Source organism: Cheilinus undulatus, linkage group 2, assembly GCF_018320785.1.
Source record: "Cheilinus undulatus linkage group 2, ASM1832078v1, whole genome shotgun sequence".
Lineage (NCBI taxonomy): Eukaryota > Metazoa > Chordata > Actinopteri > Labriformes > Labridae > Cheilinus > Cheilinus undulatus.
In genome coordinates this window covers 19,207,485-19,231,420 of record NC_054866.1, presented here as the reverse complement: position 1 = coordinate 19,231,420, position 23,936 = coordinate 19,207,485, and the positions used below count along the sequence as shown (strand labels likewise).

The window sequence follows — 23,936 nt, the reverse complement described above, 5'->3', positions numbered from 1 at the left end:
CATCCCTGTTCATCAGTATAGTGAGAGAGCACCTGTGCGTACATGTCTAAATGTCCACTTAGCAAGGTAACACCTGCCAAGTCTGGCGTGATAATGTTGCACACCAGTGACATCAAACAAGAGAAACTGGCATACAGTGTGATACAGGCCAAAGACTCCCTGTCCCTACATAAATGCTGTAAACAGAACTTCTAAAAGGTTTCACCTTGGAATGAGCTCCCTGTAAGGTGTGTTTTCAGTTAATTAGAATACTGTTTGCATTTTTTACAAAAGGCCAAAACACACAGAAAAACATCTGTTTTCCACAAATACCCAGCTACATGTGGACTAGGCCTAAATAAACAGGTAAAATAGGTGGAGAGTGAAGTTAAACTATGACAGTGGTTTGGGCTTCTATAACTGGATTACATTTTTAGGTATCTATTTTTCAACAGTGCAAATCTCAGTGTATATCTTATCATTTTAAACAGGCTACCAGAGACAGCTGAACTACAAACACGACAATGGTGCTTACAGCGCATTTGGAAAAGGAGATGGGAACACCTGGTGAGAACAAAACTGACTCAGTGATGTTTTTTCTGTGGATAAACAAACGAACTTTCAGTTTAACTTTAAGACTGATGTAATGTATATTTACTGGTATTTTGACTAAAATATGACATTTTTTTGTGTGGCTTAGCTTGACTGATCTCTCCCCTTTCTGGTTTTCCATTGATAATATTAAGATATTATTTAAGGTATAACCTCAGTTGAGGTTTTGTCCAAGGTAAGGAGACACTTGAGGGTTGATATAAGACTATTAAGGGCAATAAAAGAATGACCAACTATGAAGATATCCGTTGTTTTGCAGCTGCACTTCACAGTGTTCAGTTTTAGAGTCTTGTTGATATTCATTAGAAACAATCTGCACGAAAAAATAAGGAAGAGGAAAGTACTGTGTAATTTGTGTGTGTGTGTTGATTAAAACCCTACAAAGGAGAGGAAACATATCTCTAGTGGAGGTCTGTGAAATACACACTTGTAAATGTCTGCCCTTACCTTCACAGGCTGACTGCTTTTGTGCTGAAATCTTTTGTTAAAGCACGCAAGTTCATCTTCACTGACCAGTCCAGTATTAAAGAATCTAAGATTTGGTTGAAGAGAAAACAACAAGAAAATGGCTGTTTTCAACAGCTGGGGGAATTCTTCAACAACAGAATAAAGGTAATTAAAAGTCTTTTGGAGTTTGACTAAAACTTAAATTTACACTCCAGGAAGATTTTGTCTTTATTAAAAAGTACCTCTGGTTCAAGTGCACCTGGATTTTGGACGTGATTACGCTGTAATCCTTCCTTCTTTCCCTTACAGGGAGGCGTGTCTGATGAAGTGACTCTCAGTGCTTATGTCACTGCAGCCTTTCTAGAGATGAACACGCCAGTAAATGTAAGTAAAAAATGTTACATCAACTCCTCAAAAGTTTGAAACTTAGAATTATTTAAGCAATAACCTATAGTTGTTGGATTCTTTCACTTATTTCAGTTTTTATTTGATTTATTTGAATTACTGAACAGTGTCTTTGTGATAAAGAAAATGGCCTACTTCAAAATATTCTTTTACAGCACGACATGGTACAAAGAAGCTTGTCCTGCCTAAAGCAGTCCATTGATAACCTGAGTAACACGTACACCACAGCTCTGCTGGCATACGTCTTCACTCTGGCTGGAGAAGTGGAGACCCGCGCTCTCCTCCTGAAGCACCTGGACACAGTTGCCATACAGGAAGGTGGGCGATCAGCCCGAACACTGATAACTCATTGAAACTCAGTCCCTGCAGGAAGCAATAAATCAATCAATCAATGTTTATTTATATAAAAATATGATAACAAACTTTAGTTAAAGAGCACTTTTCAAAACAGAGTTACAAAGTGCTTCACAAGCAACAGAAATTACAACGCAAATAAAATACCAGTAATAAGGCAGGAAATTGAAAAAGATCAAGACATGTCAAACTCAAATAAAATCAGGTAAAGTAGACCAGTTAAAATTTAAGAAAACTCAAAAAAGTTTCTTCGATAAAAGTACGGTATGGCTTAAGAAGAGATTTTTTTAAAAAGTCACTGATACAGCCGATCTGATTTCCTCATGGCAAGGAGTTCCAGAGCCATGACTGAAAATGCCCTCTCCCCTTTAGATTTCAGTCGGGCCCCTGGAGAGCTAAGAGACCCCTGCCTGAGCATCTCAGGGTATGTGTTGGCTCATGAGGGATTAAAAGATCTAAAATGTTGGCAGGAGCCAGGCCATTAAGAGCTTTAAAAGTTACCATTAAAATCTTAAAACCATTTCTGGAACATACTGAAAGCCAGTGTAGAGAGGATAAAATTGGAGGGATGTGCTCTGATCCCCTACACTGTGTTTCAAGCTGTTGTGCAAGTTGGATTTTATGACAGTGAAAATTAAATTCATTTAATTTTTATACATTTTATCAGTCATCTTGTCATTACATCCACTGGAGATGATCAGGTAAAAGCTGAATCAGTTGCTAGAAGACCTAAACTGCCACCTTTTAGTGGACATGTTACTTAAAAATGAAAAAAAGCTATCACAATCTGCATTTTCCAATGCACAGATGCAGCAAACTCACATAATCTGTGCTTGTTTGATGGCTGTTTATAGGCGATTTACTTCACTGGTCTCAGAATGAAACAGAAACATCAGCCTCTCTCTCTGTGGAGATCAGCTCTTATGTGCTTCTGGCCAAACTCAGTGTTTCTCCTACTGATGAAGACCTGGGATACTCCGCCCGCATCATCAGATGGCTGACAGGACAGCAGAATGAGTATGGAGGCTTCTCCTCTACACAGGTACGTCACAAACAGAACAGACAGGACTGCAGATTTCTGGTTATTGATATCACTTTTCTCTTTGTTTCCTCCGCCAAGGAGGTCATGTAATCGACAGGGTTTGTTAGTTGGTTTGTTAGTTTGTTAGCAACATTACTCAAAAAGTTCTGGACAGATTTTGATGAAAATTTCAGGAAATGTCAGAAATGGCATAAGAAAGAATTGATTTTTATTTTCTAGTTAATTTTTGTTTATGAATTTACCAACAGTTTATCCCTACAGCAGTGGCACTCAATGTGCAGCTCTCAAGCTTCATGCAGCTATTTTCTGATCAGTTGTGGCTTTTTTAAGTCTTGCTTTGATAAAAATAATCCCCCAAATAACTTTAGAAAAAGGGAAACATGTCGTCAGAATGATTAATTGCAAGTCATATAAATCATCAATCTCTATACAAGGCCCTTCCCTCTGAGTTAAAAGTGATCCTAGAGATCATCTCTTTTCAGTTTATAAAGCCAGGGAGCAACAGGACATACCCAGTAGCTAACAGCTTTTCATTTGCTCTAAGAAGAGCATCATCCCTCAATTCACCGCACTATAATATTTCAACATTTCTGTAGGTCAAATGAATATAAAAGAACATGACAGATTTAAAATCCATTATTCTGCCTTAAATGACATATTTTCATTTATTGCATGTCATTTTTACCGCACAGTAACCTTCAGATTCTTGCTTCAGTATGTCTACAGGGATCTACCTAACAATGAGCTTGGCATGAAAATATTTTAAGGCTTTTTTAGAGGCCCTTCCCAGGGACTTATCTGGATAATCAATATCTAATTGAGGCTTTTGTATTCACTCTTGGCAGCCTATCCCTTTATGGAGCAAGGAACCATACGGTCACTTCGGTAGACTTCCTTTATGCCCTCCCCTGCCCAACTCTTTGTGAAACAGAATGATTTTCTTAGCCAGTCAGTGGAGATCGTTCAATGTCACTTAAAGTGATATCACAGCATCTGGCCATTGAACGGTGGCCCACAGTGTGCCAAACTTCCTGTTTCCCTTTCCTGGTTCCTCCAGAACTTGCAAAACACAGTTTTACATCTATTTTGGCCTAAACAAATGGCCCTTAAATCCTACCTAACCATAATAAGTTGATGAAGATTATAAAGGCGAATAGTAGTGCTAAATGTCATGATAGGTTTGCATAGAACCATATTTAGACATGCCTGTTTAGAGGTGTAAAATGGGGTCTATATTGGTGTCCATGTCTATAAGACACTTGGCTATTTCATCTAGTAACCATACTGTTATATATATTCACTTTATCTAGGATGATATATAAACATGTGGTGATGAGATGTCCTCTCATGTTAATTATTAGTTATTTCATCTTTTATGTTTATTTTAAAAAATACAAAACAAACAAAAGCTTCTAAACACAATGTGCATTGCCTCTAACACTGCACGGCTGTCTGTGTCCAAATGAACTTGAAGCACTTTGCAGCACTTTGTAATGTCTTTTCCTCTTGTCTAGATGTTTGCTTGTGTTGTACTTACTCTCAGATGTACATCGCTCTGGACAAAGGCCTGGTCTGAATCAAAAAACAAGCTCACCAACTCTGATGTCCTAGGCCTGGTCAGGGGACAATGTGGTCATCTTTGATGACCCTGTGTGGTTTGATCTGTCTCTGTTCCATGTCCTACGTTTTATGGACAGGCAGCATGTCAGTTTATCTTTGAAGTGTCTGTTGTTCCATAAATTGCCTTGTTTTATACACTCTATTTATTGGTGTATTTATTGGTTTATTCTGTTTGGATATGGTGGATGGGTCTCCTAGTTGTTTGTGCTGCAGAGTAGACAGCCACATGCAGCATGCACCAGGTGTGCAGCATGCTGCTTAATTATATTACTAGGTAGGAGCTGCAGAGCAGAAGCAGCAGCAGGAGCAGGAGCAGATCAGGAGATCAGAGGAGACATTTGAGACACCACCGGTCAGTTTATTTGTTTATTTAAACAATTAAAGTAAATTTAAACTGATATTTTTTTGAATTAATAGATGCATGGTGGAACTGCCTAGATGTAGATACGTTTGTATAGTTTGAATGTTATTTGGTTGGGCAGAGTTAAGCAGTTTTGGTTCAGCAGATAATTATGATTTTATCAGGAAATAGACGTTAAAAAAGTCTGGGTTTTTTTTAATAGGTTGAGTGTTTCAACATGTCTGGTTTCTTTCATTGATTATGTGATGTTTATTTGTCTATTGTTATTTGTTCAGGTTTTCAAACTATGCATTTTGAAGAAATAAATGAAAAGAAAACTTCAAGAATTAAGTTGTCCTGTATCCTCTGGTGTCACATCAGCCCTTTCAAGTTCAGGCAACACCTCCTGATCAACTAGAGAACTTGAGACTATGATTGTTTCAGTTTAGTTTAGTTTTTTTTTTAATTTTTTTTTATTTTTTTACCATAAACAGTCAAGGAATAATACATGGTCACCGAAGAACAAACATGTTCTAACATTAAATACAAACTTCTCGTGTGTTTTGTGTGTTGTAGGACACTGTGGTGGCTCTGCAGGCTCTGTCTCTGTACTCCACCAGAGTGTTCAGTCCAGAAGGTTCCAGCACAGTGACAGTCCAGTCTCCTAGCGGTCAGTTGACGTTTGATGTGAACCCGAACAACAAACTGCTCTACCAGGAAGAGGCGTTGAAGAGTATAACCGGAAAGTACAGGCTGGAGGTGAAAGGAACTGCATGTGTTTCAATGCAGGTGAGTAAAAATTTTCACTGAACTGGTTGAGTTCTTAAATGTTGTCTTTGTTGAAGGGAATTTCTGGGATTTGTAAAGAGGGTGCTATTATATACATGGTTGAGGACGAGATGATTAATTGGTCTGAAAAGTTTAGAAAGTGTTCCTGTGTTAATTCAGATAATAATGCCAGAGTAAGGCTGTAGGGTCTGTTTGATTAAAGTATATATGCTTAAAATCCTACTCAACATCACTGATGGGCTCAGGCTGACTGACAGCATTGTACAGAAGATTTCTATTCACAGATCTTGTATTTAGGAGTAAAAAAATGTTTTTTAGAACCAAAAATAGCTGTTACATTGCTCTCTTGAAAGCCATCAGACTCTATCATACTGACAAGAAATTTTACCATAGCCATCTGTTGGGTTTATTGGTTTGATTGTTTTGTTTGAACTCTGATGCTTAAATTGTTTTGTTTTAGTGTTATGCATTTTAGAACATAATGTTTTACTTTGGCAGCAGTAGACCAATACTTCCCATGTTCTGTAAAGTGAAATCATTCTTTATTTCTATGGAATCTGGTTCATATTTGCAATCCACATCTTTTCAGTGGGTTGCAAATACAGTATATGCCTGGAAAAAGATTATGGCAAAAAGTCTGTGATGTACAGAGGCTCATACACATCCATCCATCTGAAATTTACATGTCATCTCAGAAAAAGTGTAACGGGTGGTTTTAGTACCCAATAGCAACACACTAGAGAAGGAGAATAGACGTAATGTCCTTTAATGATCACAGCTGAACAGCACTAGAGTCAACAATAAACAATCACTTCTGAAGAGCTGCCCAGTCGGGGGAGAGACAGAAGATGGGTCAGAACCAGAAGATCCAGGAGGAGCACACTCACTGTATCTGAGCAGAGCTGTCACACACCAGCTGAGGAGTCCAGAAGCCGAGCAAACAGAATCCAATCCACAGAGGCAAAAACTTGAGGTCAGGGACAGAAGGCTTTGGTGTATTTCCAGGGCAGAGACGCAGTTCAGAGGTCAGAGACAAGCAGGGTCAGTACCGGGTAGTCAATCCTAAAGAGAGTGCTGGAAAGTCTTGCATGAGGGCTAAGAACAATCTGGCAGAGTCTGACTGAGCAGAGGAGGCTTAAAACTGGCTTGATTGAGCATGAGAGGCAGCTGAGAGCACAGGTGAGCAGAGTTGGCTGATGAGGTGGGCGTGGCTGACTGGCAGAGTGGAGCAGAGGCAGTGTGAGTGAAAATGCAGCAGGTGAGCAGAGGAGTGACACTGTGACAGAACCCTCCCCTCAAGGGACAGCCCTTGACGTCCCAAAACAAAATGAAGTCCAAACAGGGTGGGTGGAGGGGGCTAGGAGGAGGGCTAGAACTCTTCTGAGGCATCCGTTCCCATCTGCTCCACTTCCTCTTCAGTTGTGTCCTCTTCCTCCAGGAAAGATAGCCTCCTACTCTCATCATCTGAGACCTCAGGAGAAGAGGGGGAAAATGTCCCCTGATTGGAACCTCTTGTAGGGGCAGCAGTCTTGGATGGCTGCTCTGGATGGCTTCGGTGGAATTCCTTAATGAGTCGGGCATCCAGTATGTGGCGGGCAGGGACCCACGACCTCTCCTCAGGCCCATACCCTTCCCAGTCAACGAGGTACTGGAGACCCCTTCCTCGGAGGCGTGAACGAAGCAGACGGCGGACAGTGTAGGCAGGACCTCCATCAATGAGTCGGGGAGGAGGGGGAGGGGGAACAGCAGGAACCAGAGGACTCTCACGAACGGGTTTGATCTTGGAAACATGGAAGGTGGGATGGATTCTCATGGACCTGGGCAATTTGAGCCTTACCGCTGTAGGACTGATGACTCTCTCAACCTCATAAGGACCAATGTACTTGGGTGCCAACTTTTTGGATTCTACTTGCAAAGGTAGATCCCTGGTAGAAAGCCACACCTTCTCACCCACCTGGTAGGAGGGAGCAGGGGTGCGGTGACGATTAGCATTCTTAGCATAGCGTTCTGCTGAGCTGAGGAGAATGGCTCTGGCTTGGTTCCAGGTCTGATGACAACGATGGATGAAGGACTGGACGGATGGACAGGAAGCCTCCTTTTCTAGAGTGGGAAACAGAGGCGGCTGAAAACCATCAGCACACTGAAAAGGTGATAACCCAGTGGCAGAACTGGTCAGGGTGTTATGGGCATATTCCACCCACAAGAGTTCCTTGGACCAGGAGGATGGATGTTTGGAGACCATACATCGTAGCATAGTCTCCATCTCTTGATTTTTACGTTCAGTCTGGCCATTAGACTGAGGATGAAATCCAGACGACAGGCTGACTGTGGCTCCAAGAAGTGCGCAGAACTCCCTCCAAAACACAGAGGTAAACTGGGGGCCCCTGTCAGAAACAATGTCTGTGGGAAGCCCGTGGAGTTTGAACACATGAGTGAGGACCAGCTCTGCTGTGATCTTGGCAGATGGGAGCTTGGAAAGAGGCACAAAGTGGGCCATCTTGCTGAAACGATCAACCACAGTCAGGATACAGGTGTGACCATTGGATGGCGGCAGACCAGTCACAAAGTCCAAAGAGATGTGAGACCAGGGACGATGGGGCACAGGAAGTGGTTGCAGGAGACCAGCAGGAGCTTGGTGGGAAGACTTGTGTTGGTTGCAGACTGGGCAGGCATTAACAAACTGTCTAGTGTCCTCCTCTAGTGTGGCCCACCAGAACCTCTGCTGAAGGAACTCTTTGGTTCGTCGTATCCCAGGGTGACAGGTAAGTCGTGAATTGTGTGCCCACTGCAAAACCTCTGACCTCAAGGCTGAGGGGACAAACAGACGGTCAGGAGGACAGGAGCTGGGACCAGGTTGGTTTTCCAAGGCAGCCTTAACTCTCTCCTCCACCTCCCAGGTGAGAGAGGCAACCAGAGTGGAAGAAGGGAGAATGGTGTCAGGACCAGGAACTGGATCCTCTTTCTCCAGGAACTGTCGAGAAAGAGCGTCAGGCTTGATGTTGCGGGAGCCCGGTCGATAGGCGAGGGAGAAGTCGAATCTGGTGAAGAACAAGGACCATCTGGCTTGACGGGAATTCAGTCGTTTAGCAGACTGAATATACTCGAGGTTTTTGTGGTCAGTCCAGACTAAGAAGGGCAGCTTGGATCCCTCAAGCCAGTGACGCCATTCTTCAAGCGCCAACTTGACAGCTAACAGTTCTCGATTCCCTATGTCGTAATTTCTCTCAGCTGGGGTGAGTCGGCGAGAGAAGAAGGAACAAGGATGAAGTTTCTGGTCACTAGCAGCTCTTTGGGAAAGTACAGCCCCTACCCCCACATCAGAGGCATCCACCTCCACCACAAATTGTCTCTCAGGATCTGGCATCTGAAGGATGGGTGCTGATGTGAACCGGGTCTTGAGAGTCTGGAAGGCCTCATTAGCAGAGGGTGTCCAACAAAATGACACCTTAGAGGAGGTCAGGGCTGTCAGGGGGGCAGCTATGGTACTGTAGCCTCGAACGAACCTCCTGTAAAAGTTTGCAAACCCCAGGAATCTTTGAAGTTGCTTGCGGGAATTGGGGACAGGCCACTCAGCAACAGCTACCACCTTGGCAGGATACATCTGGATGCTCCCCTGCCCAACAATGTATCCCAAGAAGGAGACAGATGACGAGTGAAATTCACACTTCTCTGCCTTGACAAACAGAGAGTTTTCAAGGAGACGTTGAAGGACCGTCTGGACGTGATGAATGTGTTCCTCTTTGCTTTTGGAAAATATCAGAATATCATCCAGATAAACAAACACAAACTTATTCAGGGTGTCCCTGAGGATGTCATTAACAAGGGCTTGAAACACGGCTGGAGCATTGGTAAGACCAAACGGCATCACAAGGTATTCATAATGGCCTGTGGGTGTGTTGAAAGCCGTCTTCCATTCGTCCCCTTCTCTAATGCGGACCAGGTGATAAGCGTTGCGTAAATCCAACTTGGAGAAGATGGTGGCCCCCTCCAGGAGTTCGAAGGCAGAAGAGATGAGAGGTAGAGGATAGCGGTTCTTCACGGTAATGTCATTTAGACCCCTGAAGTCAATACAAGGCCTCAGGGATTTGTCTTTCTTTTCTACAAAAAAGAATCCGGCTCCGGCAGGGGAGGAGGATGGACGAATGATGCCAGCAGCCAGAGAGTCATTTATGTAGGTTTCCATAGCCTTCCTTTCTGGAGCAGACAAAGAGTACAGACGACCCCTGGGAGGAGTGGTGCCAGGTTTCAAGTCTATGGCACAGTCATAGGAGCGGTGAGGGGGAAGAGAGGTAGCCTTGGATTTACTGAACACCTCCCTGAAATCATGGTATTCCGAAGGCACCCCCGACAGATCAGGAAGAGGACTGGAACAGGTTGGTGGCTGAGGAGCAGCTGCCTGCTGGAGAAAGACTTCGTGGCAGGATGGACTCCACCCCAAAATAACCCCTGTGACCCAATCAATGTTGGGGTTGTGGCGACGGAGCCAAGGATAGCCCAGAATGAGGGGAAGCCGAGGAGACTTTAGGATGTGAAATTGTATAGTCTCATGATGGTTACCAGACAGGAGCATATGGACAGGAGAAGTCCGGTGAGTGACTGTCCCCAGCAGATGGCCATCAAGAGCACTGGCAGGAACAGGACCCGGAAGTGGAACTTGGTTAATACCCAGCTGCCTCACCAGGTTCTCGTCAATCAGATTAACATCTGAACCAGTCTATGAATGTTGCGATGGTGTGGAACTTCTCAGAAGCAAACAGACGGACCTGACATAGGGGTAGTTGTTGGGGGGAATATTCAGGGGTGCGACTCACCAGTAAATTCCCCTCTACTGGTGAGCTCGGCCTTTTGCTGGACAGCGGGAGACGAAGTGACCAGCACGACCACAGTAAAGGCAGAGGTTCTCCTGGCGGCGGCGCTCCCGTTCTTCTGAAGTAAGACTTGTGCGCCCCACCTGCATGGGTTCAGCCTCCCCTGAGAGTGTTTCTGGAGCCGGAGGAACCTGTGGTCTGCTGGAGATGGAGCGCTCCATCAGTCTCTGACGCCTTTCTCGCTTTCTTGTCTGGATGCGCCGATCCACCCTGGAGGCCAACTCGATCAGGGCATCTAGTGAGGAAGGAAGGTCATAAGAGACCAACTCATCCTTGATGTGGTCCCCTAAGCCTAGAAGAAAAGCGTCACACTGGGCTGCTGAATTCCAGTCACTCTGACGGGCTTTTATGCGGAAATCAATAGCATAGTCCACTACTGAGCGGTTTCCCTGGCTAAGACCCAAAAGTCCCCCAGTGGCATCGGGTCCCATGGATGCCAACCCAAAGACTTTTCGAAGTTCGGCAGAAAAGGCCTGGAAGGAAGAGCAGGCAGGAGTACGTCTCTCCCACTCAGCAGTACCCCAAAGACGAGCCCTCCCAGTCAGGTGGTTAATGGTAAAAGCCACTTTAGCCTCTTCTGAAGCAAAAGTTAGAGGCTGCAGGGCAAACAGGATGGAGCAGTTGGTAATAAACGGATTGCATCCCTCTGGATCTCCAGCGTAGCGCTCAGGTGTCCCCACTCGTGGTTCAGGTGTAGGTCCAAGAGGAGCAGGGCTAGGAACTGGAGCTGAAGCTGGTGCTGCTGAAACTGGAGGAGAAGGAGGAGCTGAAGCTAGAGCTGACGCTGTCAACTGGCTAAGAGCTGCTGCCAATTGTTGCACTTGTGCAGTTAATGCAGATAACCCTTGTCCTTGAGCTGTAGCAGCCTGGCGGACCTCCTGATGCATGGAAGCCAGTGTAGCCTCATGTTGTTGTAGAGCATTCTCCACTTTCTGAAGACGTTCAAGTGGTGATTCTGTGTGTGCTGGGTCCATAACTGGCCAGATTGTACTGTAACGGGTGGTTTTAGTACCCAATAGCAACACACTAGAGAAGGAGAATAGACGTAATGTCCTTTAATGATCACAGCTGAACAGCACTAGAGTCAACAATAAACAATCACTTCTGAAGAGCTGCCCAGTCGGGGGAGAGACAGAAGATGGGTCAGAACCAGAAGATCCAGGAGGAGCACACTCACTGTATCTGAGCAGAGCTGTCACACACCAGCTGAGGAGTCCAGAAGCCGAGCAAACAGAATCCAATCCACAGAGGCAAAAACTTGAGGTCAGGGACAGAAGGCTTTGGTGTATTTCCAGGGCAGAGACGCAGTTCAGAGGTCAGAGACAAGCAGGGTCGGTACCGGGTAGTCAATCCTAAAGAGAGTGCTGGAAAGTCTTGCATGAGGGCTAAGAACAATCTGGCAGAGTCTGACTGAGCAGAGGAGGCTTAAAACTGGCTTGATTGAGCATGAGAGGCAGCTGAGAGCACAGGTGAGCAGAGTTGGCTGATGAGGTGGGCGTGGCTGACTGGCAGAGTGGAGCAGAGGCAGTGTGAGTGAAAATGCAGCAGGTCAGCAGAGGAGTGACACTGTGACAAAAAGGAAGAAAAACAAGAATGCAGGATGGATCCCCTTTTGTAACCACGCACTTACAAAACATGTTTGTTTGTTAATTTTCCATGTTCATTTATGTTTTGCTTCAACTAAATGTTAAGGATGTGATTTCTCATAAGGAATTGGTGCTGGGGTTTGACGCCTGACTAGTTGAGAACCACTGTTTACATGAACATTAGCATAAAACTTAGCTCCACTGATGTTTACCAGTATATCCACAGCACAAGATAATCCTTCTCCCACTGCTGTCAGGATGAAAAGACTACAAAAATATGGACAGTGTTATGTAGTAAAAATTTGTTTTGGTCAATAATGCAGCCAAGATATTTTCCATTATCAAGTATAGTTGAGTGATCAACACACGCAAAGATTTTAAAATTGTCTTTCAGTGTGAAAGACAAATATAGTGACAAATCATAGTAAAGCTCATGGTTGGTCCCCCCTGTTTTAGAGGATGTATTTCCCTCACATGCAGTTGTCCTAGAGGATTCAGTTTGCAGATGTTGGAGCTGTGGTGTGTCTGCTGGTAGAAGAAATATCTTTGACCACCTTTCAAACTTAAATGTTATTGGTGTATAACCAAGCCATGCAAAAGTATCACTACCTTTTTTTCAGATTTCTCTTCATTACAACACCCCGATTTCTCCACGAGCATCCAGTCTCCGCGTGGAGACTGAACCAAAGGCTAACTGCACCAGCAAACCTCGCAGCATCATGATCAGGCTGAAGTCCCAGTAAGTGATTAACTTCAAGTTTATTTTCTACTGTAAATTAAAAAAAAAGAAAAAAAACAAGAACAGGAGAAACCGACTACTTATTATGATGTCAATTACAGACATTTGGGAGACCAGCTCACAACAAACATGGTGATATTAGAAATCAAACTGCTGTCTGGATTTTTCCCGGACCCAATGTCTATTAGGATGGTGAGTTTTTACTGTTATTTTAACTTGATATTTATCAGCTGTTTATGTTATGATAAAGGTGACAATAACCATTACCGTATTCTCATGTTGCAATCTTCCTCAGATTTAATGATTTGGGTAGTAAGCCTAAAAGCTGTGTGAATGAAACTTAACTTAAGGAAAAGCAAGAATTTTATTTAACCTTTCAGTCCTTAACTCATTGAATGCCACTGACGTATATATACGTCATTTAAAAACCAATGCTTGAGTGCCATAGACGTATATATATATATATGTCAAAGTGTTTTTTCGGCGGCTGGCACAAGGGGGCGCTCATGCTCCCTGTGAGTAGTTTTGGGGCTTCTGGGATACGTAGTCAGAACACTACAGTCAGAAGTGACGGTAGATCAAACATCAGAGGTGGAGACCCTGGGGTCAAAGAGAAGAGCGATCGTTACGGAGGTAATCTAAGCCAAAAGTTCTAACTTAGACACTGGAAGAAACTTAAAACTTTTGCCTGAGAAATCGCTTACTCACTGGAACTGACACTGACCTTAACGTCAACGAATCCAAGGATCAGTGCTTTAATTCATCCGTCTGTGCCGACCAAGAGGCTAAAGAATGCCGCGAGGTCTCCCCTGTGTGTCGGAAAAATAAGGCAGCCTCTCGCCAGCTGGATGCATACAGCAACAAGCAGGAGAGGACGTGGGCGTAAAGGAGGATCCCGTGGAGGCCGTCCAGCTCCAGAGTGTGAATAGCATGACAGTGGGTGGAAGCATTGTTATTTATTTTACAATAAAATAACATTTTTAATACAATTTTCAGATGTCTGTCATGTTATTGAAGGCAAAATTATAACATTCAAATCCTGCTTGACAGACTCTCTTTCACAAAAATGCATTTTCCTCAGCTTTCTAGAAAAAAGTGTTATTTTTGTTGAAACTCGCCTCTATTCAACTGCAGATAAATCAAGAACAGAACAAGCTACAAACAAATGTTTTTTCCATGATGAAATACAGAGATTCTTCTTTCATTTCAGCTATTTGGTGTTTTCAGAATCATAGTACAAAATATTCTGTGGGTCTTGAAAGATGACTCAGAATGGCCAAAAATGCTGGCACAAGCCACTTTCCATTTTATAAAAGGGCTGGCACTCAGTGAGTTAATAATCACTCATTTGTGTGTATCCCTGTCCCCACTCTGCTTTCCTGCTCTGGTCATCAGCTGGTATGGGCAACTACTTACTAAAGTTCTTTTTTTCTCAAGATTTATTTTTGGGCTTTTTGTGCCTTTAATCCATAGAGGAGGACAGTGGATAGAGTTGGAAACGGGGGAGAGAGTGGGGAGAGACATGCAGCAAAGGGCTGCAGGCTGGATTGGAACCCTGGCCGCCCGCGCGCATGGGTGACGCCTTAGACTGCTAGACTATCTGCGCCCCTCACTGAAGTTCTGAGCCAATCCCATTGTGCCATGACCCCTCTCAATCTATTCAGCCTGCTGTCGTCATATTTTAAAATACGTTCTCCACCCCCCCCTCGGTCTGATGTTTCAGTAGAAGTAGTAGTAGCGTGTTGGTATGTCATTTAGCAGATGCTGTTGTCCAAAGCAACATACTTCTGAGGGTAAGTACAACACAAACAAAGATCTAGACAGGAGGAGACCTCAGTAGGTGTCACAAAGTGCTTCAAGTCCAATCTGCCTTGGTTGCAGCCATGCAGTGCCAGAGAAGAGTCTAGCCGAGTGCATAGTGTTCTCTAAAGAGCTGGGTCTTTAGCTTTCTCTTGAAAGTAGAAGGGACTCTGCTGATCAAATGGAGTTAGGAAATTCATTCCACCATCAAGAGACAACAGAGGAGAAGTCGGGCTAGTGACTTTGGGCCCTAATGTGATGGAAGTACCAGGCACCTTTTGCTGGCTGAGCTTAGCGGCTGAGTAGACCTGGATGAGGGACTCCAGGTAAACAAAAGCAGTTTTAGTTACTGCTTTGTAAGCAATGAGGACAGTTTGGACAGCTGCAACTGGAAGGAGGGCTTCAAGTATTTTGGCACCGTGCTGGATTTCCAGTGTGAAGCGTTTGGCTGTAGAATAAAAATGTCTCATATTTGAAAAAAAAAAAAAAACATCTTGATATCATCAACATCACTCCCGAGTTTATGAGTTTGTCTGCCAATGATATGAGAGGAGCACAACTCTCCTGCTCTCAAACTAGCATTATTGGCCAATCAGAAGTAGAATGGGGCAGGTCATGGAAAAATGTGTGTCAACCGAGTCCTATGCTGCGTAGATGCACGAGTAGAGAGAAGTCACGTCGAAGGAGAGTAGGATGGAGAGTAAATTCACGAATCCTGGCGAAGATACCCTCCTAGTTAATAAAGAATTGAAAAATAAATGGCACTGGGTGTGGACAGAAGAGATAGGAAAAGATGGTAAGCCTTTTGGTAGCTGGTGTAAGAAGTTAAGAGAAGAAGGTGCTTGCTTCTGCACTTTGTGCTCGAGAAAGCTAGTTTATTCAACAAGGGGGGAAAAGTGCTACCATTTCATGAGTCAGACCCCACTCAAAGAGCAGATGCTCTCCCACACACAACACGGTTACCGGGAGCAACAACCACAACTGATGTACCGGCATCAATAACTGACCGTGTGTGTGACTCGAAAATAGCCTCTTAGCTCCAGTGAAAGGAACTCTGAATGCTTCAGCACATCAAGAGATTTTGCACAATTCCATGTTCCCAACTTTGTGTGAACAGTTTGAGGATGACCCCTTCCCCATAAAGACATGGATGGGAGAGTTTGGTGTGGATGAACTTGACTGGCCCGCACAGAGTCCTGACCTCAACCCAATAAAACACCTTTGAGATGAATTAGAGCGGAGACTGAGAGCCAGGCCTTCTCGTCCAACATCAGTGTGTGACCTCACAAATGCACTTCAGGAAGAATGGCAAAAAATTCCCATAAATACACTCCTAAACATTGTAGAAAGCCTTCTCAGAAGAGTTGAAGCTGTTATAGCTGCAAAGGGTGGACCAACGTCATATTAAACCCTATGGATTAAGAACGGGATGTCACTTAAATTCAAATGCAAGTCAAGGCAGGTGAGCAAATACTTTTGGCAATATAGTGCACAGGATTAATTTTCCACAGATGGCTGCTGGGAGGTTACATTAGACAACGAGTCCAAAGTCTCAACAGTCTAATCATAATAAAAGGCAATAAAATGTTTAGATGAGGATTAAATCCATATTCCACGAAAGAATTGAAAGCGATAAAGCAGTGCTGTGGTCTGACAGCCGACCTCAAACAGCCTGTCACACTCTGGTAACTTCTGCGTTGAAAGCGATCTTAAACTTACTAAACTTCCGACGATTGAACCTTTTATTCCAGTTAAAACGTATAGATGAAACAACATGCAGTCATGAGTAAGAACATGACTTGTGGCTTTAAAACAATTTAAAAACATTTTAAAAACGTTCAGTTTTTCTGTCATCACCTTATGCTGGTCCCAAAACACGCCACGCATCTTGACACATAGGGCATAAAAAGAACACTAGCATTAACCCTCCAAAAGAACTGGCATCACCATTGTGATAAAGTGTGTGTGAATATTCTTTGTTAAAGGTGTTAAGTTGTTCAAACTTTAATGTTAATATTTGCTGTGAAGGTTTTGTGTCATCAACTTGAATAAATGTCGTCTTCTTCTGACAGCTCAAAGACTCTGTGCTGGTGGATCGTATTGAACGTTATGAAGATTCTCTTCTGGTGTACTTGCGTGAGGTGAGAGGAATCCAACTGAGGACTAATGTTGAGCTACCCAGTTCAGATTTCTTACTACTCCTGTTTTTTGTTTTTTTTGCACAGCTTGTAAAGGATTTGGTCATGTCCCACTTTCTACGACTCATTCGAGAGCTGCCAGTGAAGAACCTGAAGCCAGCTGTGGTGAAGATCTTTGACTTCTATGAACCAAGTAAGTTAGACTCTCAGCATTACTGTCCATTAATTTGTGACTGGGGCATAAACCAACCATTATGGTAGTGAATATTCTTTTTACCATGTCTGTTTTTATTTAGAGGGATATGAGTTGTGTATAATTGGGGACATCACTGTTATGACTACCTCAGCTCCAGCCCTTTGTCTGTTTTTTAGGTTGACTGATAGTTAGTTTAAAACAGGCCATGGATGGGCCTCTGAAGACCTCTTCAGTATTCATATGGCTGAAATCTCTAAGACTTTGTCCAATCATTTTTAGGGATTTAAAATTTCAAATCACAGAGGATCATGGGATGCTTATTGTTGGGTTCATTTGTCTTTAATCATGATTTCTTGATACAATTCCTTCCGCCATAGGTGGGTACATTAGGAAGTTACAATGTTCATGTTTGCTCAAAGGATGTACGATTTATGGAAAATTCTCTGGCATTTTACCTCAAAAATAAACTTTTACTTATCAATGGCACTGTTGTAGCTCTGTGACCCACTGACCCTGCCTTAGATATTTTGACTTCCTGTTTGAAGCTCTCTGATCGACGGGCATTGATGCGGTTTTGCAGCTAGACTAGAGCACGGCAGCGAAGCTGCTCTGATTGACTAGACAGGGAGTGATTTCCTCCACAGTACGTTTCGATGACAGAGGTGTGTCTGTTTAACTTTTGTTGTGCTAATTTTTTCCTTTTCCTTTCAGGTGTCAGTGCTGAGATAGAGTACTTTGACCCCTGTGCAGCAGGTAAACATCTCATCAGTGATAACGGAAAGGAGTATTTTGATATTACTCATTAATTTATCATAATGTAGCTCACTATGCAGAGGTCAGACTATACAATCTTTTCACTGATAGGATGGTCCCTGTGCCAGATTAAGTGCAAACAGAGCCATGAATTAGTTGTTGTGACAGACATGACAGAATGTACGCTACCCCAATGACTGACATGATGCCAGTGGAAGGGAGAGAGGCTGAGCTAGACTAACCCCTCAATGACGATTGTAAAGAGACATGCTGTATATATTGTATCTGTTAGTCTATCCAAATGTCATGATGGCTGATACCCTAGTTTGATACTAATGCTAATGGCAGTTACTCACTGGGTTGCTGCTGTCTTTCCAACATTCCTCCTTTTTTAGTCTGACAGCAGTCATTCAATGATGCATCATAAAAACAGGGACGTTGTCAGAGCTTGACAAACTTTCCTCTGTATTCCTCTTGCCCTTCACTTTTGAGTTTGTTTACACTATGCTCTCACTGGTTAAAGTCAGAATTAATCATAGACAGCACAAAAAAATATGAAACATGTACAACTCTCTGTTGGGAGGTCGTGAGGCATCTCTGATATACAACTGATTTTTTAGAGCTCCTGGATACAGAAGCCCTCCAGTTACCAGACTGGGCTATGATCCCGCTTTTAATAACGTAAAAACAATTATTGTATATAAATAATGATTTTGACACAAAGAGATTTTTTTAATAGATACAGTATCACAAGAGCTGGTCACACCTCAGTCAGTTATTAGTTATTGGCAAAACATTTTTTGTATTTATTTTGAACTTCAACTTCAGTTTGGAAAAAAAGTATTTATATTCTTTAACTTGCATGGAATTTAGCTTCTGAGGCATTAAAACCCTGCTTGTACTCGGTAAGCATAACAAATTTTTATTACCAGTCATTACACTAAGAAGTAATCCATGGGTTTTTACTGATTTAATGTGCCTGGATTACATTTTTCAGGCTTTGGATCGTAGAGATCCTTTCAGATGCAGCAGGACAGTTTCTATAGTAACAGTATGATCAGGACAGTGACAGTATGGAGCTTCACATCACAAGTTATATGACAGCAAATCATTGTTTTCTTGGCTTCTGGTAGATGTGTAGAATGTGGCTGCTGAATCTTGGTTTGATCTTGAAATGGTTAACATGATGATGAACAACACGCTGTATAAATAATAATTACCTGAACATTAACTTCAGTTTATTCTGAAAAAAATTACTTGTGTTTAATATTAACATCCTTGTTTACAAATTAATGGTTAACAAAATTACATTTTTGATGTAATTTTTGAATGACAAGCCTTCTTAATCTGTCATCAGGTATTTCAACTGTTAACTGAGATAATTATGCCTGCTTTGTGTATTATGAGAAAATAATCACAATTTTCTTTCCATGCAGCTTGAAGACTGAAAGTAACCCACAAAACCTGAATGGATCCCTTTGATCAAACGGCAATACATTTACTACATTTTCTACTTTGTATATTTCTATTAAAATTTGAGGATTTACCTGAGGATTTAAATATGTGATCAATACAATCATTATCATCGGTTTTAACGGTTTTATCCCTATCCCTATATCCCCTTGACAACAAAATGCTAGCCATAATCATGGTCAATTATATGGAGTTGAAATAGCAAATAGAATAATAATTATTGATTACATGTCTTTAACAGTATGGTTAATGATAAGGCTAACTAACTTTTGCCATGTCTTCATCGCTATAAAAGCATCATCTTCAACCAGATGTAGCACCATGTATACTTACAGCAGAATGTACAGTATTAGCAAGTTAAAAAGAAATAAAATCAGAATTAAACAATTACATGTTACTGTTGCAATTACTGTTTTTAAAACATTTTTAAATGAGTTATTTGGTTCAAATCAGAAAATATACTGTTTTAACAGTGTGCACTAACATTCAGTTTCTTACAAATGATTAACACATAATTTTAAGTTAAATTGTTGAGAAAATTCTAATTCTAATGGGCAAAATCAAAAATATTACATAGCTTTTAGACTGTTGAAGCATGAAACTGTAAAATTGTAAGCAAAGAAATAGCTAATTTGTTCAAATGAGGAATTAAAGTTACTTTTTACAGTGATGCTCTAACATTTTAATTGTTTATGAGGGTGTCACACAATACAATGCAATCCAGTTACTCTTTATTGTTAATTAAAGCTTTTGTATTACAGTACAATTGCAATGATTGAATATTTGTAAATACTTTTTATTACAATTGCTCTCCAAATCACCTCTGCTTTCCGAACAAAAATAAGCTTTCCAAAAAAAACATCACTGCACACCTGAGGTTTGCCAAGAAGCAGCTCCACAGCACTACTGGGGAAAAGTTTTGTGGACTGACAAAAATAAGGTTATATTGTTTGGGAAGAACATGCAGCACTATGCATGGCATAAAAATGGTACCACATACCAACATGAGAACATCACCACAGTGAAGTACGGTGGAGGAAGCATTATAATTTAAGGCTGCTTTGCTGCTTCAGGGCCTGTGCCACTTGGTAGCATCAAGGGAAAAATCGAGTGTATAGCATTAGCTCAGGCATGCCACACAGTGAGGTGCTGCCATAATTGAGATCAGCTGATCTCGCCCACGCCCTCATCAGCTGACGGCCAGCTGATGGGCTCTATGTGGGTATTGGCTAATCGCTCTCATGCTGCCATATTTAAACTGCTCTTGCCTGGTTGTGCTCTGCTGCTCTCTCTGCAAGCTGCTCTTGCAACCCTCCTCCACCCAAGCCCCTCCTTCATTATGCTTTTGACTTAATCAGTGTCATTCTGTTGCCATTGATGCCTGCTCTGCACTGGGTTTTTGCTGCTTCTCTGCCTGCCCTATGCTTTCCTTATCGGCATAGGAAAAGCAGGAACATGTGATGTTCTTGCTGAATACTTTCCCCGTAGACTCATGGAAGGGCAAGGGGATCCCAGAACAGCCACACCAGCAAACAGAAATGACAGCAGAAGTGCTAATTAATAACTGCTGAAAATGAAAATAGTTAGAGCCAAAAATCTTGGTGTTACTCAAAGTTTTCCTAACTGAAATGAATTCCCAAGCTTATCAAGGTATCCTGTAGAATAATGTCAGAGTGGCTATCTGTCAGCTGAATCTCAGAAGACGTTTGGTGAAGCAGCAGGACAAAGACCCTAAACATTGAAGTAAAGCTGCAGCATGGCTTCAGAAAAAGTAAATCCACCGTTTGGAGTGGCCCAGTCAGATTCCAGTCCTGAATCCAATAGAGATGCTGTGGAATGAGCAGCAGCTACCAGGAACGCTTGGTAGAGATTACTGCTGCCAAAAGGAGGTTCAACTAGTTATTAAATCCAGGGCTCATGCACTTTTACAGCAGCACTATGAATGTTTAATGGCTGTTCTAAATAAAGGTATGAAATATTACATTATTTGTGTGGTATTAGGTGAAGCACATTGTGTTTGTCTATACTAGTGACTTAGATGCAGATCAGATCCCATTAGATGACCAATTAATACAGAAAACTCAATTTCAGTCTGGAGCACTCTTGTCATACATTTCACCATTTAATCACAAAATGAATATACAGTTTACTTGTTGGAGAAGGCTCAGCATACTTTGACTTCTCAGGGAGTGCATAAGTAGAAACCCAAATGGACCAATACATTAATGACAATGTGTACTCAAAACAATAAAATGAGTTCAAAGCATTTAATCCATAGTAGCATGAATCTGAATCTGAGGGTGCAGTAAGCTCCATGCTATAAAGGAGGAGGCTGGGGTGGAGGAGGTTCAGTCTTGCCAGCAGCAGTGTTGTCCATCAGCATTAAAGCAAGCAGGGATTAGTGAGAATACATTATATTTAAATACACCACTGTGTTGAGAGAAAGAGCTGTGATTGGCTGTGGGAGCTGGGAGGCGAAAGTTGTGATCAGCTGGCCGTCAGCTGATCACAGCTGTGTTCTGTGTGAACTAACACTGAGCTCCGTAGGGTTCACACACTTTCTTGGAAAAAATGACAGAGCCTCAATGATTATTAAGAAATGATAAACATTCTGCATCTCATCAAAATGAAGTATTAAACACACTGAAGCATGATAAAGGAATAACTTGTACTTCATTTGATCAGTGTTTATTGAAATATCAGACTCTTTACATGGCTGTACTCAACAGATATGGTGTATTTTAACTGAAAGTCATGACTGACAGCCAAACAACAACAACAAAAACAACAGAAAGATCATCAGGACATCGTTAAAAAATAAGAACATACTTCCAATGAAAATATCATGTCTTTGGTCGTTTTTAAAGTGTTGTGTGTCCTTTTATGAGCAGTCCAAAAGCATTTCTTTTTTATTTAATGTAATTAAATAAAATCAAAAGTTCATATAGCACCAAACATGACTGCTTGAATGAGCATAAATGCTTGTGAACAAAAAATAAAACAGCTTAAATATCTTTTTAAAATTCTAAATGCAAAACTAAAGATAATACAGTACCGTATAAAATGATTAAGGCTCACACGATTTGCATTTGAACTAAGATTCTCAAGATTTTACAAAATATAGCAACTATCAATAATCAATCATAATAAGCTTATTTTCCAACTACAAACATGTTAAAAATAATCTAACTTAAACAGTGATTTGGTTTTCATACACACTAATTTAATTATTGGGGATTCAAAAACCTCACCCACTTTCAATCAAATGACAACAAAAGTATTTCTAACACAAACAAGCTGCTTTTGTCCCGTGTTAATTTATTTAGGCACAACACATCACACTTCTTCTCCAGTGCAAACATCAGTCCTTAGGCATCTTTGACTCAGGGCTTGTGTTGACATAGCACTTTCTTTTCTGGTTCCACTTAGCATCTGCTTTTGGCTTACTTTGACTTTCATTTTTTAAGGACTTGTTTTTGTTCTATAAGATGGGAAAGCTTAAGAGAGAAAGGTAACACAGCAAAGAGAGAGAGTGGAAATACCTAATGACCGAAGTCAAATCTGGGGCAAACTAAGCAAAACTGCCATCTTAACTTCTCTTTAAGCAGTGAGTCTGAGGTTTAGCAAGCTAAAACTCTCTTCACCATTCAACAGCCCCTTTGGTCATAAATGCTTCTTTTTTAGATAATAGACAATGGATATCAATAACTGGAGTTTTTCATTTGGCTACCAGTAAAAACTGAGATAAAGCTTATTCCAGCTGACCTCCAAACTCAACATAGTCTACCTGCATGGAAATTAGAGATGAGAACCTTTAACGGGATATTTCTGTATTTCAGCCTCACTCCGCCCAGCAGCCATGTTTTGAGTGTAGTTCCGGCCTTGCATTTGCCTCTTAAACATCTCCGCCTCGTAATGTTCCATTATTATTTCATAGCGTGGTGAATGTGCAGGTCACAACTTGTCCATGGGACCGTTTTGGAGATGTTGGATTGTGTATTTGATGAGTTTGATGAGGGAAAGCCGGAAATACCATATGTCTCCGTAGTGTTAGCTGAGCAGCTCGCATCTCAGCCCTGCCGATCTAAAAACAGCTTGCACCGACAACTAAAGGTAACAAACCTACTCTTATGACTACAGGGATTAGGCTATACAGCGTAACAGATGGCTACAGTTTCCCCACGAAATTTAGCATTTTTTTGGCAAGAATGGGCCACAAAAATATGTTGGCTCAAACATATGCACAATCAAAATTTTTTGAAGCATTTTATTTTATATGGATTTTCAATCCAAACGAATTCCCGATTCCCAAACATGCCCTATTTCTTATAAAGAGGTGATGATTTCAGCATTTGCTCCAGATTGTTGTGCATTAAGGCTGTATGTTATTATTTGAGATTTACAAGCTTATTACCTTTGCTCAAAATGCTTTTTTGAATGTATTTGTAGCAATTTTTAATCAAAGAAGACAGTAATTTGTGCTTAAATTGCAAAAGGTGTGGGCTAAAGCAGGAGAAGTATTTATCAGAAACTTGAACATAAATCTAAAACCTTTCCTGCTGACAATACTGTAGGAGAGCAGGTGTTATGTTTTAACAAGTGACTGTGTTAACTGGTGACTTCAGCTAAAAGAACTCGCACATAGTCACAGAGACAGTGATGTCAGTATACGATCAAGGGACAGGATCACTCTTATAGGGGGGCCAGTCTGAGAGCCAAGACAGGGCAAGCTTTTGTTGCATAATCTGACATGGTGCCATCGTAACTGACAAAAAAAAAAAAAAAAAAAAAAAAA

General features: G+C 41.8%; 1 protein-coding gene across 4 annotated transcripts in view; it reads left to right on the top strand.

The window, feature by feature from the left end:
* Positions 1 to 19,531, top strand: part of LOC121524699 (alpha-2-macroglobulin-like) — a 65,236-nt gene extending 45,705 nt beyond the window's left edge. For 3 of the 4 annotated variants that reach the window (XM_041810175.1, XM_041810195.1, XM_041810188.1), the window contains 12 exons: positions 471 to 546; positions 1,047 to 1,203; positions 1,348 to 1,422; positions 1,599 to 1,761; positions 2,652 to 2,839; positions 5,376 to 5,588; positions 12,663 to 12,781; positions 12,883 to 12,973; positions 16,654 to 16,722; positions 16,807 to 16,912; positions 17,627 to 17,668; positions 19,105 to 19,531. In XM_041810175.1, the coding sequence (XP_041666109.1) occupies positions 471 to 546; positions 1,047 to 1,203; positions 1,348 to 1,422; positions 1,599 to 1,761; positions 2,652 to 2,839; positions 5,376 to 5,588; positions 12,663 to 12,781; positions 12,883 to 12,973; positions 16,654 to 16,722; positions 16,807 to 16,912; positions 17,627 to 17,668; positions 19,105 to 19,109 (1,304 nt within the window). In that variant the 3' untranslated portion in view covers positions 19,110 to 19,531. Of the gene's footprint in view, positions 1 to 470; positions 547 to 1,046; positions 1,204 to 1,347; positions 1,423 to 1,598; positions 1,762 to 2,651; positions 2,840 to 5,375; positions 5,589 to 12,662; positions 12,782 to 12,882; positions 12,974 to 16,653; positions 16,723 to 16,806; positions 16,913 to 17,626; positions 17,669 to 19,104 lie in introns of those variants that run through there. The other variant, XR_005993165.1, reaches the window with a different exon arrangement.
* Positions 19,532 to 23,936: the final 4,405 nt, after the last annotated feature.